This window comes from Sciurus carolinensis, chromosome 4 (genome assembly GCF_902686445.1).
Source record: "Sciurus carolinensis chromosome 4, mSciCar1.2, whole genome shotgun sequence".
NCBI classification, from domain to species: domain Eukaryota; kingdom Metazoa; phylum Chordata; class Mammalia; order Rodentia; family Sciuridae; genus Sciurus; species Sciurus carolinensis.
In genome coordinates this window covers 23,253,626-23,264,981 of record NC_062216.1, presented here as the reverse complement: position 1 = coordinate 23,264,981, position 11,356 = coordinate 23,253,626, and the positions used below count along the sequence as shown (strand labels likewise).

Here is an 11,356-nt window from a genome sequence, read left to right as displayed (position 1 = left end):
TAAAAGTAAGCATGCTGCATTTTCAGTTTGATTTTAAAATGGTATTTCTTCTTCCAAATAAAGTTTACAAGTAGAACAGTAATCATCAGTTTGGGGTCCAGACAGTCCCCACATCTCACCCGGCATTTCAGATTCCACAGTGTTATATTCTATGTCAACCACTTCTTGATTTTATCCCATTGAGATGTCCCCAGATTTCTCTGCTTCAGTTCCCTCTATATTTATGCCTAAATTTCAATGCCCTTTAATATTACCTCTGCTTTTTCTATCTTAAAATTGAGATTGAAGACAAGAATGTTAAAAGCCACATTTGCCAAATCGGTCTCAGCCAGTTCCACCCCCCCTCCCCCACCCCGCTTCCATTTAGTTATACATGACAGTTCTTGATGATGGGAAACTGAAACTAAGAGTCTAGAGTCGGATAGGAGAATAGAAACTGAAACCCAGTCCCTAGGCATAAAGGCAGGCTGCGGGGCGTAGGTGTGCCCAGTCCGACGTTGAGGCTCACCTGCGCTCAGTCCTGGGGCTTCCACTGGAGCTCAGCTCCGGCTCCTCTCCTCCTCTTTCCCTCGGTTAGGCGCGCAGTTCAGTGACTCTTTGGACGCTGCAGGTTCGGGATCCGGGATCCCGGGTCCCGAGTCTGGGGTCCGAGGATTCCAGTCCGAGGTGAGGAGAGAGGTGCTTCAGCACCAGCTAGGAAATGGGGAGTGTCAAAGTGAGGGATGTCCCTAGGGAAGGGCTGGAGCTGAGGTCTTCCGAGGGAGGTTGGAGGTCTCTTCCACTTCTGAAAGGATTGGTCGGGGAGGTGACCCTGGAACCGCTGGTGTAGGGTTCGGGGAGCGAGTGGGGCGCCCAGTGGACTTGGAGAAGCTGCGATGCACAGACCGATGGGCCCCAGAGGCTGCGCGTGGGGAGAGGCAGAGGGAGGGGTTGGGGAAGTTGAGGTGCGCACAGAGGTTTGGAGAGGGAAGCCAGTACGAGCATTTGAGGGATCATCTTCGAGGGGAACCTGGGCTATTGAGGAACAGCTAAGGGAAGTCTGATCTGATGAACTTGGTTATTTGACAGCAGCAAGTATGTTTCCTCCACATGGAACCCTGGGCCTGCTCTAGACATGCAGAACCCCAACCTGCATTTTATAAGATATGCCAGATGATTCCTATGCACCCTTACATTTCACTGACTTGAGACAATTTATGTCTCACTCTCATGAGGGTTAAAGGTATTCATGCACTGCTTGGAGTGGTGGTGCACGCCTGTAATCCCAGCAGCTCTGTTGGCTGAGGCTTCCTGGGCAATTTAGCAAGATCCCATGCCAAAAGGGAAGAAAGAAAAGAAAAAGGACCAGGGATGGAGAGCCCAAGGTCTATGCCTTCAGGTGCCAAGAGGCAGGCATTGGTTTTCTATTGTTGCATAAGGAATTATCACATACTTAGTGGCTTAAAACAATAAGAATTTATTTTTTACGTTTTCCGTGGATCTAAAGTCCAGGTACAGGTTAATAGAGTCCTCTTGCTCAGCACCCACCTCACTCTGCCAAACTCAAGGTGTCTGCCAGTTCTGTCCTCTCCTCCCAGGCCCTGGGTGCTCCCTCAGATTTTTAGCACAATGCTGATCTGTTTCCTTGCTGGCGGTTGGCTGGGCTTACTCTGAACCCACCCTCTGGTCCCTGTCACTTGGCCCTCTTACAAAGTGGCTACACCTTCCAAGCCAGCAGGAGACTTTCTCCCTTGTCTGCCATAAAGGTATCTATTACATAATGTAACCTAGTCATGGGAGAGGCTGTCCCATTACATTCACAGTCCTACTACTCTCAAGAGGAGGAGGTTATACAGGGCTTGTATGCAAAGGTGGTGGACTCCTGGAGACCCTCTGAACGTTCTGCCCTCGGGGTCCAATCAGCTCTCCGGGCAGATTTCCAATCAGGCGGCTTCATCATTCTGCTTCAATACATAACCCAGGTTTTCCCTTCTCTCAACTTCTCCTCCCTTCTTCCTCTTCTGTGCTTCCTTTATAAGATTTCTTGAATCAGAATGCAAATGCGATTCTGACAATACTTTGATTAGGTGACATGCTTTTTAAGTTTCTTTTAATTTCCTTATAATTTATTTGTTAAGATGTGTGTCCTGTAGAGATTTCCCCAGTCTTTTTGCAGTCACTTAACATGGTTCTCTGTCCTCTAAATGTTTTGTAAGTTAGTCGTTACTGATATAGACTTGATCAGATTCAGGTTTTTGATTGAGGTCGGGAGATGGGCTAGAGTTTTTCAGGGATGTTGAAGACACTTCTATTTTTGTCCTACTGTCACCTAAAAATACTAAGATCTGTTAATGCATTAGAAGTTGCAAATGGTGATATTCTATAGTTCCTCTTCTGTTTATTAGCTGGATTATCTCTCCCTTAGCCACTGCTTAGTAATCCAATGGTGCAGTACTTGTAATAAAGGCAGGAGAACGTCTCCATTCTAGAGGCAATTTTTTTTTTCATATATTATGCTTATTTTCTCTGAAATTCCTGTTGTGAAAGATGAGGAACTTAACATGTATTCTTCTACTCATCTTTTAGACCCCTAATTTATTATATAATTATTTTTATATCATCAAGGTTTATTATGCTTTCTAGATTTTGTGATATGAATCAAATTCTTGCAAAATTGTTTCTATGTTGTCAGAAGTGGAAAACCAATAAAAAGAGCACTTATAAAATATTGCTTATGAAAACAGTATTCACTGTAGAAACAATCTAAATTCCTGACTAGGAAATGCAGTTCTAGATCATAGAGACGACTATTTGAAATAGAATGTTCCTGAATTCAAAGTATCGTGTGGACTCCCTTTGCTTTGTAACTTCCTTAATTAATTTCTGGATCACACATAGTTTTATTTTTACTTGATTATCTTCACCGCTCTCCATTTTCTGTAATTTCTTTCATAAAATTGTCATTAATATATGTTTGGTGAAATTTCTGACTTAGTCTAGTTAATGTTGTTTTGCCTTTTCAATGAATCAAAAGACTATTTGGATAAAGAATTCTAGTTTCAAAGTATTCCCCCCTTAGAAATTTGAAAACATTGTTTTCTTTTGTCAAAATATTCAGCAATATTGCTTATTTCAATTTGTTCTAACTGTATGCCAGGCACTTATCGTAAGCCATTTGTATACATCAGTTCATATATTTAATTAACTTGAAAACAATTCGAGTGGAGTAATATTATTGTCTCATTTCACAGATGAGTAAACACAAAGAAAATAACTTGTCTAAATAACAGAACTATAGAATGTGCTTGAGAACCAGGATTAAAACCCAGGCCATCTCTCAATACTATTCATGAGTTTGTTCAATTCACACATGTTCTAGAATTCATTCCTTCATAACTCTCTGCTTCTCTCTTTGTTTGTAGAGTTTTGCAACTCTAAAGTATGGTTTTCTTTTTGGTTATTATTTCTGCTTAGTACTTGGGAAAACTTTTCTAACTAACTATGTCTGTTTTTTATCTTTAGTTATAGTCAATATTATATTGCTTTGAAAATATATCTTTGATTAACTTTCTGCCCATCCATTTTAGAATCCTAGCTCTCTTTTTCTGGAATTACCATTCTACACTTAGAACTTTTTCATCTGTTATCTATATTTCTTAGTATTTTTTCAATTTTTTAAAGCATCTCTTTGCCTTTTATGTGTGTCCTCTAAGAAATTTCCTGGCCTTTAATCCCCAGATCACTGACTTGAGATTTCAACAGGTTCATTGTATTGTTCTAAACATTAATTTTTTTCTGAAATTATGTTTTTAATTTTTATAAACACTTTCTGTTTCTTTCTTTGTAATAGTATTTTATGTGATAATATCTTTTTGATTCTTCAACAATGCTACTTAGAGATTTTTGAAGATCAGTCCTCAATCATGTTCCTCAATTTTTGAGGAACAGTCCTCAATCATGTTTATTCATCTAAGTTATTTTCTTTTTCTTTTTGCCTCTGGTGTCTGGGGATTCTGTGTATGTGTGTGTGTGTGTGTGTGTGTGTGTGTGTGTGTTCATTCAGTAGTAATGATAGGTGTACAGGTGGTAGATTATCTTTTCTGCAGCATGTCTCTCCCTGAAATGAGAGAGAAGTATGGATAAGGACCATGAATTCTTTATAAATGCTAAGACATGTATGTGTTTGGTGTAGAGTTTAATAGACATGCTTTATTGAGGGTATGTGAGAGAAGTATAGGCAGGCAGGCTATGGAATCCCTTAATTGTCAAAGTAAAGAGGGTTTTATTCTGCCACCATGGCAACTGTTGAAAAATAGTGCTGTGTCCAACAACCATGCACATCTCATTAGAAGTTATGGTTACTTTTATAGAAAACTATGCTATTCTTTTCAATTTAAGTGTATTATTTCTTCAAATATTTTCTGAGTTATCAGGACATAAATACTTAATTTGTTTGGTGTGAAGTACTTAATATACGGAATTATTAGGTATTTATTAAGTCCTAGCAGTTCCATTAAAAAAATTTCTGGAGTCCCTAAGGGTGCTGTGAATGTCTGGGAACTTATAAATTAGCCTATTTAATCTTGCGGAGTCAGACACTATCCCTTCCAAAGCTCTCTTTTCTTCTATGACATCCCCAGGGTTAATTTTCCTTGCTTGTTCAGTTCTGACTCACTGGTCTTTTCCCATGTGAGCTGGGTAGGACTTGAGAACCGAAGGAAGACAGTGCCACTATGTGCAATTAGCAAGTTTTCAGGAAAATGTCTGAACTCCTTACCTGGGCACAGGACCCTGTACAGTCTGATCGTACCTGCCTTTCCAGCCTCACCTCCAGTCAGTGCTTTGCCATGTAGAGCAACCTGCAGAGTCCCCAAGTTGTCATGCAGCTCCACATCTCTGAGTATTAGACTGGTGCTGATTTGCTACCTGCAACATCTTTGCTTCCATAAAATTCTTCATCTGCCCCTTATCCTGCATTGTTTGACTTCATTCTCCTTTACACCCACCAGGATGTGAGGACCACTCTCCATACATACTTGCCTATGTTGCATCAAGTACAATACCTGGAGAAGAGTAGATAATCTATCAATCATTGAAAAAGACAATAACTGGGTGAGCAGGTGACAGTGTTTACTATGTCTCCATTAAGTATTCTCTAAATGTCCCAGGGCACAGTATTTTCTTTCTTCAAACTTTCTCAATTTTAAAATCATATACATTCTTTCTTTTTAATTTTAACATCATTTCAATTTTTAATATCAGAGTGCATCACCATTATATGCTCTTCCTTCATGTCATGAAACAGTAATCTACATCTACACATTCATCCATCTGTCCTCTATCTATATTTAATGTTAACAACCTTTACACACTGTATGACACATGCCTATTTTGTTTCTATGACAAGATGCATAAGTGCATTTTTCTCCTGCCTCTTTAGTAGTTCTTTCTGTTATCTTTTTAGACTCTTCCTCCTTTCTCCTGCTGTTTATTAAATATTAATAATCCTCAAAATTGGAGTTTTGGTTCCTTCTCTTATTCCATGAAGCAGTCTCCTTCTGTCCAAGCAAACTAATCTATGCCAGTGGCCTTCCTTACCATTCATGACTTAAATAGTCAGATCTAGCTCAGACCTTGCATTTGACTTCTAGACCTACATATTTAATTACTTACTTAACATACCCTCTGGTAAGTCTCCAAAGTCTGCAGTATTCAGGTTGTCCTGACATTACGGTTACAAGTTTTCATTACAAAGTTTCCAGATGAGGGAATTACCTGTCATCCATCCCATGGCATGAGCTAGAATCCTGATTCATCCTCGACAGTGCCCTTCTTCTCTCTTCTTTATCCATATCTGATGGATTACCAAATGATGTCAAGCTCCCCTTTGTAAATGACCTTCAAAGAAGTCCCCATGTCTCCAGCTTTCTTCACTCAAATCCCCATCCAATGGCAATTAGATCGAACTACCATCATTACTGTCCTAAACAGTGACTCTCTCTGCTCTACTAACAAGAACTTTGCTCTCACCCTGTCTATTGCCTGTACTATCACTGGAGTCATCTTTTCAAAATGCAAAGCCATTATAACATCACCTGCTTAAAATAGACCAGTAGCTAGCCTTTTATTCCAAGATGGAGAGAAAATCCTGTTACATACCCACAAGTGCTCTGCATGCCCTCCTATTTCTGGAGATCTTCCTAGCACTGGCTTCACTGTCCCCACTGCATTTACACTGGCTTCTTTAAGAACAGTTCTATCGGTGTACCTTCATACTACAGAGTTTTTGCACATGGTGTTCTAGTGCTCCCTCTTGGAATGCTACTTTCTCCTTCTTTGCTTTGTTCTTGTTTAATCCTTTGGAAATCATCATCTCCAGCATTACTTCTTTAGGGAAGCTTGCTCTGATCTCTTTGTCACTTTTGAGATTTTCTATTGTTTATGAGATTATGTGATTAATAACTATCTTTCCTGATAGTTTTTAAGCTCCTTGAGAACTAACTGCACATTGACTTGGTATTTCCAGTGTTCTGTTGTTTCCTGTGCCTAATGGTTTACTTGACACATAGTAGTCATTCAGTACCTATTTGTTGATAGAATAAAAATTTTCTTATTTTTTCTCTTTCTTTGCAGTTCTGCCAATTTTATTAAAAACTGCCATTTAAAGGAACCAGAGGAAAGGGCATTTGATATAATATTTAATATTTGCCAGTTCAGATTGAAAACACAGCAGCAACCAGAATGGGTAATTTTCAACTTAAAATATTTATATAATTATAAAATATAATCTACTCAGAGTTAATGGAATTAAAATAATTGAATCACAGTTTCTGTTTTCTCAAGTAATAACCCCCTTTAAAAAGTTGGACTGAAAATAATCCACTTTCTTTGTCTTTATAGAAGAATGCACAGTGTTTTTAGAGACATTATCACAGTTCATTTTGGAACAAATGCCAAAAGCTGAGTGAGTATTTTTGTCACTGTAAAGAGCTGTGAACTCATATATTTCCTGTTTTCTATATATCTATTTGGCTTTATTCTGACCTATCCCTGTGTATCATATATACATATATACTCAGTGTATACATATATACATATGTATGTAATATATATGCATTATAATACATCAGTAGACAGCTATGAAACTAAATAAATTCAGCTAACTCACTTATGAATGATTAATAACTATGTCACTGCATTTTTGAGTCATTATTTAATTTATATGTGATTTCTGTTTTAATTCTTTTTTTTCATTTTAGCTATTCCAGTTTATTCAATGATTTTGTTGAATCTGAATTTTTTCTTATTGATGGAGATTCATTACTTATCACATGTATATGTGAGAAACCATTAAAGCCGGGACAGAATCTCCATTTCTTCTACCTGGTGGAACGCTATCTTGTGGATCTTAATAGTAAAGGAGGGCATTTTGCCATAGTTTTCTTCAAGGTAATTTGACAGTTGAGTTCTTCTATGATTTGAGATCCATAACTAAAATAGTTTAAATTATTTTATAATTTTTTTCTTTTATTACCAAGTAAAATGAATTCTTTAAAGTTCAGAAAATTTAAAGGGGGGGAAAAAAAGAAATATTAGCCACAGTCCTAGTATTCAGAAATCATCACATTTAACCTTATATTTTTAATTTGCAATTATGGAACTTTATTGTAAGGAGATGCAGATTCTTGAGGGTAGATGAGAAATCTCATCAGTAGCCCAGTTGTTTTCTGGGTTCTAATCCTCCAGCTCAAAGAACTATTTCTGTCTTCAAAACTCAGCAGTAAGTTTTTTTTTTTGAGCACAAAATAAAACATAATTGTGCCCAGGAAAACCCACTAATAATGCTTGGTTATTGTTTGCTCTATAGTAAATACCTTTGAGAGAACCTTATTTAGTGTTCTTTTACAGATATAATTAATATAATTTTAACAATTTTGAATGTATAACCACTGCCACCCCTTCCTCATTCTATTCTGAAAGGTCACTACCTAAGGAGTTTGGTATGAGTCTGTTCAATCATTTTGCAACCCACATTATCATTATAATTTTGAACATTGCTAATTGCCTGCTAGCAACATTTTGAACAAAGAGCTAGGGTTCTGGTTTAATGTTTACAATCTAGTTGGCTATGCAAATTTTGGTCTTTTGAGAGAAAACTTTGCTGTTTAAGGAAGGTCATAATGGGTTAAAATAGTTCTCTAAAGCAATGTGGTTCATTCCAGATAATTCCTGTCTACGACTTTTTACATAATTTCCCATCCCTTTTCTCTTTTGCATTGAGATTGGAGAGGAAAAGAATTAGATAATGGGGAAAAAAGCTGAGGTAAACCCTGAGTCTTATGGATTTGCTTTGCAGGGGAAAAACATTTTGAAATCCTAATTGTATTATATGGCATATCTGTGTGAAATGCCAGTCCAAGTTTTAGGGTCTGTTCCCAGATTATATGACAGAACAAAACCGTGTTGGATTTTAGTCCTGTAACGTCATTAGTGGTATGTCTTAACCAACTAAAGTTGCAAAACACTACGTGATCATTTCAAAATAATGTACTTCATCACCTCCTCCACAGGATGCTCAGTTTGCATATGTCAACTTCCCTGAACTTCTTTCTTTGAGGACTGCTTTAATTCTTCATCTTCAGAAAAATACCACCATCAATGTTTGCACTAAATTTTCTCGATGCTTATCAAAAGAGTGGAACATTTTCTTGGAAGAGAATTGCCCATATTTCCTGGTAGTCGCAGATGAAGGCCTGAACCATCTGCAAACACATCTTCTCAACCTTCTCATCATTCAATCTTGGTCCATGGAGGTCAATGTTGTGCTTTTCTCAGGCCAATCATCGGATATTCTCCGACTTTATGCATACTTTATGCCAAGCAATTATATGAACCGAAAGTTTTTCAAGGAGGTAATTTATATCAAAAAAGCAATGTTCTAGAATTTTATGAAATTTTCTAAATGACTTGACTCAGTTTTCTTTCCACCTCCTACCTGGGAATTATCATGGGTTTAACAGAGAATTATAGAAAATTAATAATAATGATCATTATCATAGTAATAAATAGTACTAATAGAAAATGATATTCAATAGTGCTTGGCACTTCTCATGAATGATTTTTATTTAACCTGTGCAATAATTCCATAAGGTAGTTGTTAGTATCATCTATAGTTTATAGCTGAGGAAATAGATACTTGAATAAGCAATCTGTTCATTATCAACATCAAATGAGTAAGAGAACAGATAGCTGAAAGGACACAGTATGACTTCAACCCCAATATCCTTATTGACTCCAGGTTAATAAAGGTAGAAAATGCATTAAATTGGAGTCAAAAGTTGTGTCTCTATTGCTGAGATATACTACTAAAATGATAGTTAATATGGTGGCCTTTTCTGAGAACACAATAGGGCAGGTTAATAAGGAAAAAAAAAAAAGGAATCGAGATAAGTTTGTTACTTCATTGAAATTCTCAGAGTCAAAAATGTGCACCTACTTGATAAATCTTGTTTCTGTTTATTTTTCACTACTTGTGAATTCTGAATAGGAAGATCATTCTGTGGTTCATCACAAAAATTTGGGGTCAATTAACTTTTATCACTTTTTGAGAATTGTGTCACAACCCTCATAATTATTGAACAAGTCCAGATGACTATCATAAAATGTTAAAATAGTTTATTTTGCTTCAATTAGTTTTCCTATCATTAAACTGTTTACCTCTGGCTGCCTTCTGTGAGCAGGAACAGCCCTGGTATTTGCTTTTATATTGGGAGGGAGGAAGTATTGGTAATTAGTTCATTTTATTCTATTAGAGTGATTTCTGAATCTGTTTTAAGAGTGTCCTACAAACATCCTGGCCAATCTCTCCTTAAGAACTCTTTTTTAATTAGAGGATTTTACTTCTGATAAAATAATTTATTTCCTAATTTTTTGGACTTTAAAGAGGTATTTCATCAATTAATTGTGGACTACCTGAAATAGAATTAAGAGCACAATGAAATGCATTTTATTAATTCAATTGAGGACCACTTGGAATGTTGGTAATGGCTATTGCTAGGGTGACGGGTACCTGTGGAGAGGTTACGCTGTTTGCTATTCATTTAATACAATATGTTTTATTTTGATAAATATGTTTTAAATAGGTCATTATGTTTGAAATTTGTCATAATGAAGTAGATTGCATTAAACAGAAATGATGCTTTTTTGGGGGGGGATGTTGGAAATGTTCTAAAATTAGCTTGTGATGACCCTTGCACTATTTGGTAAATTTACTAAAAACCTTGAATTGGACATTTAAAATGAATGAATTTTATGTTATCTTATTTACAGCTTAATGAAATCATTAAAAAATATAATGCATTATTTTCCCAGCAAAGATAAAAGAGTGCTATTTGGCAGGCTTACAAAACATTGCTGACCATTTGTAATTATGTTAGTACAGTTTCTTTTTTTACTGAAAGTATATTATAATTATATCTTAAGTATCTGATTTTCTGTAATTGGGAAATAATTATATATTTTATTTATGACAATTTATCTAACTTTTCTGTGTCTTGCAGAATGCAGGGAAGATTGTCAATACTTACAAAACCCTGCTTGAACAGTTGAAAGAATGCAGAGTTTTAGCCTTAGAACCTCTTTTGGGAAATTTAAAATGGAAAAATATGATGGAAGAGGTAATGAAACAATTTTTTTTATTTGGACTAACTTTTTAATTATAAAAAAACTTAAAAATAGTGTAGCGTTTCCATAATTCCAGCCCCCAGCTTTCCCTGATTTTAATTTCTAATGTAACCATGTGCGTTTATCAAAACCAGGAAATTAACATTGGTATGGTACTATTAACTAAGCTCAGATCTTATTTGAATTTCCCTTATTTTGTGACTAATTACTTTTTCTGTTTCAGGACTGTATCTAGGATGCCACATTTACTTAATTGTTAGGTCTCCCTGGTCCCTTCCAGTCTGTAATCATTCTTGTCTTTCATGATCTTGACAGTTTTGAAGAGTATTGATGTTATGTTTAAAATAGCCTTCGGTTTGGGCCTGCATGATGTTCTCTACTGTTTGGAATGAGGTTAAGCAGCTTTAGCAAGAATGTCCCTGAATTTATGCTGTCCTCTTAGGGCCTGATAGCAGAGCTCATGATATTGATATGTCTTAATACTGGTTAAGTTGCTTGGTGCGTTGAGAGCTCTCCCACCTCCCCTGTGAAGTCCCTGTCTTCCTTTTAGAGTTAATAAATATCTTGGATAATATTCTTTGTGACAATGCAAATTCTGTTTTTTCCCTACATTTTTGCTGATTAATTCTAGCCCGTGAAACTTGTCTGCAGATATTATGGATATTTTTGCCTAATGCTGATTTTCTATTTTGCT

At 36.5% G+C, this 11,356-nt stretch overlaps 1 protein-coding gene across 6 annotated transcripts in view; it reads left to right on the top strand.

Moving 5' to 3' along the window:
• Window positions 1–501: 501 nt before the first annotated feature.
• Window positions 502–11,356, top strand: part of LOC124983792 (probable ATP-dependent RNA helicase DDX60) — a 102,507-nt gene continuing 91,652 nt past the window's right edge. For 5 of the 6 annotated variants that reach the window (XR_007108498.1, XM_047551366.1, XM_047551367.1 and 2 more), the window contains exons 1-7: window positions 502–666; window positions 4,989–5,091; window positions 6,613–6,724; window positions 6,880–6,943; window positions 7,239–7,428; window positions 8,550–8,891; window positions 10,539–10,655. Coding sequence is in view for 5 of the 6 variants with exons in the window: in XM_047551366.1 (XP_047407322.1) it covers window positions 6,721–6,724; window positions 6,880–6,943; window positions 7,239–7,428; window positions 8,550–8,891; window positions 10,539–10,655 (717 nt within the window). In the remaining variant the exon portion in view is untranslated. The remainder of the gene's footprint in view (window positions 667–4,988; window positions 5,092–6,612; window positions 6,725–6,879; window positions 6,944–7,238; window positions 7,429–8,549; window positions 8,892–10,538; window positions 10,656–11,356) is intronic. The other variant, XM_047551365.1, reaches the window with a different exon arrangement.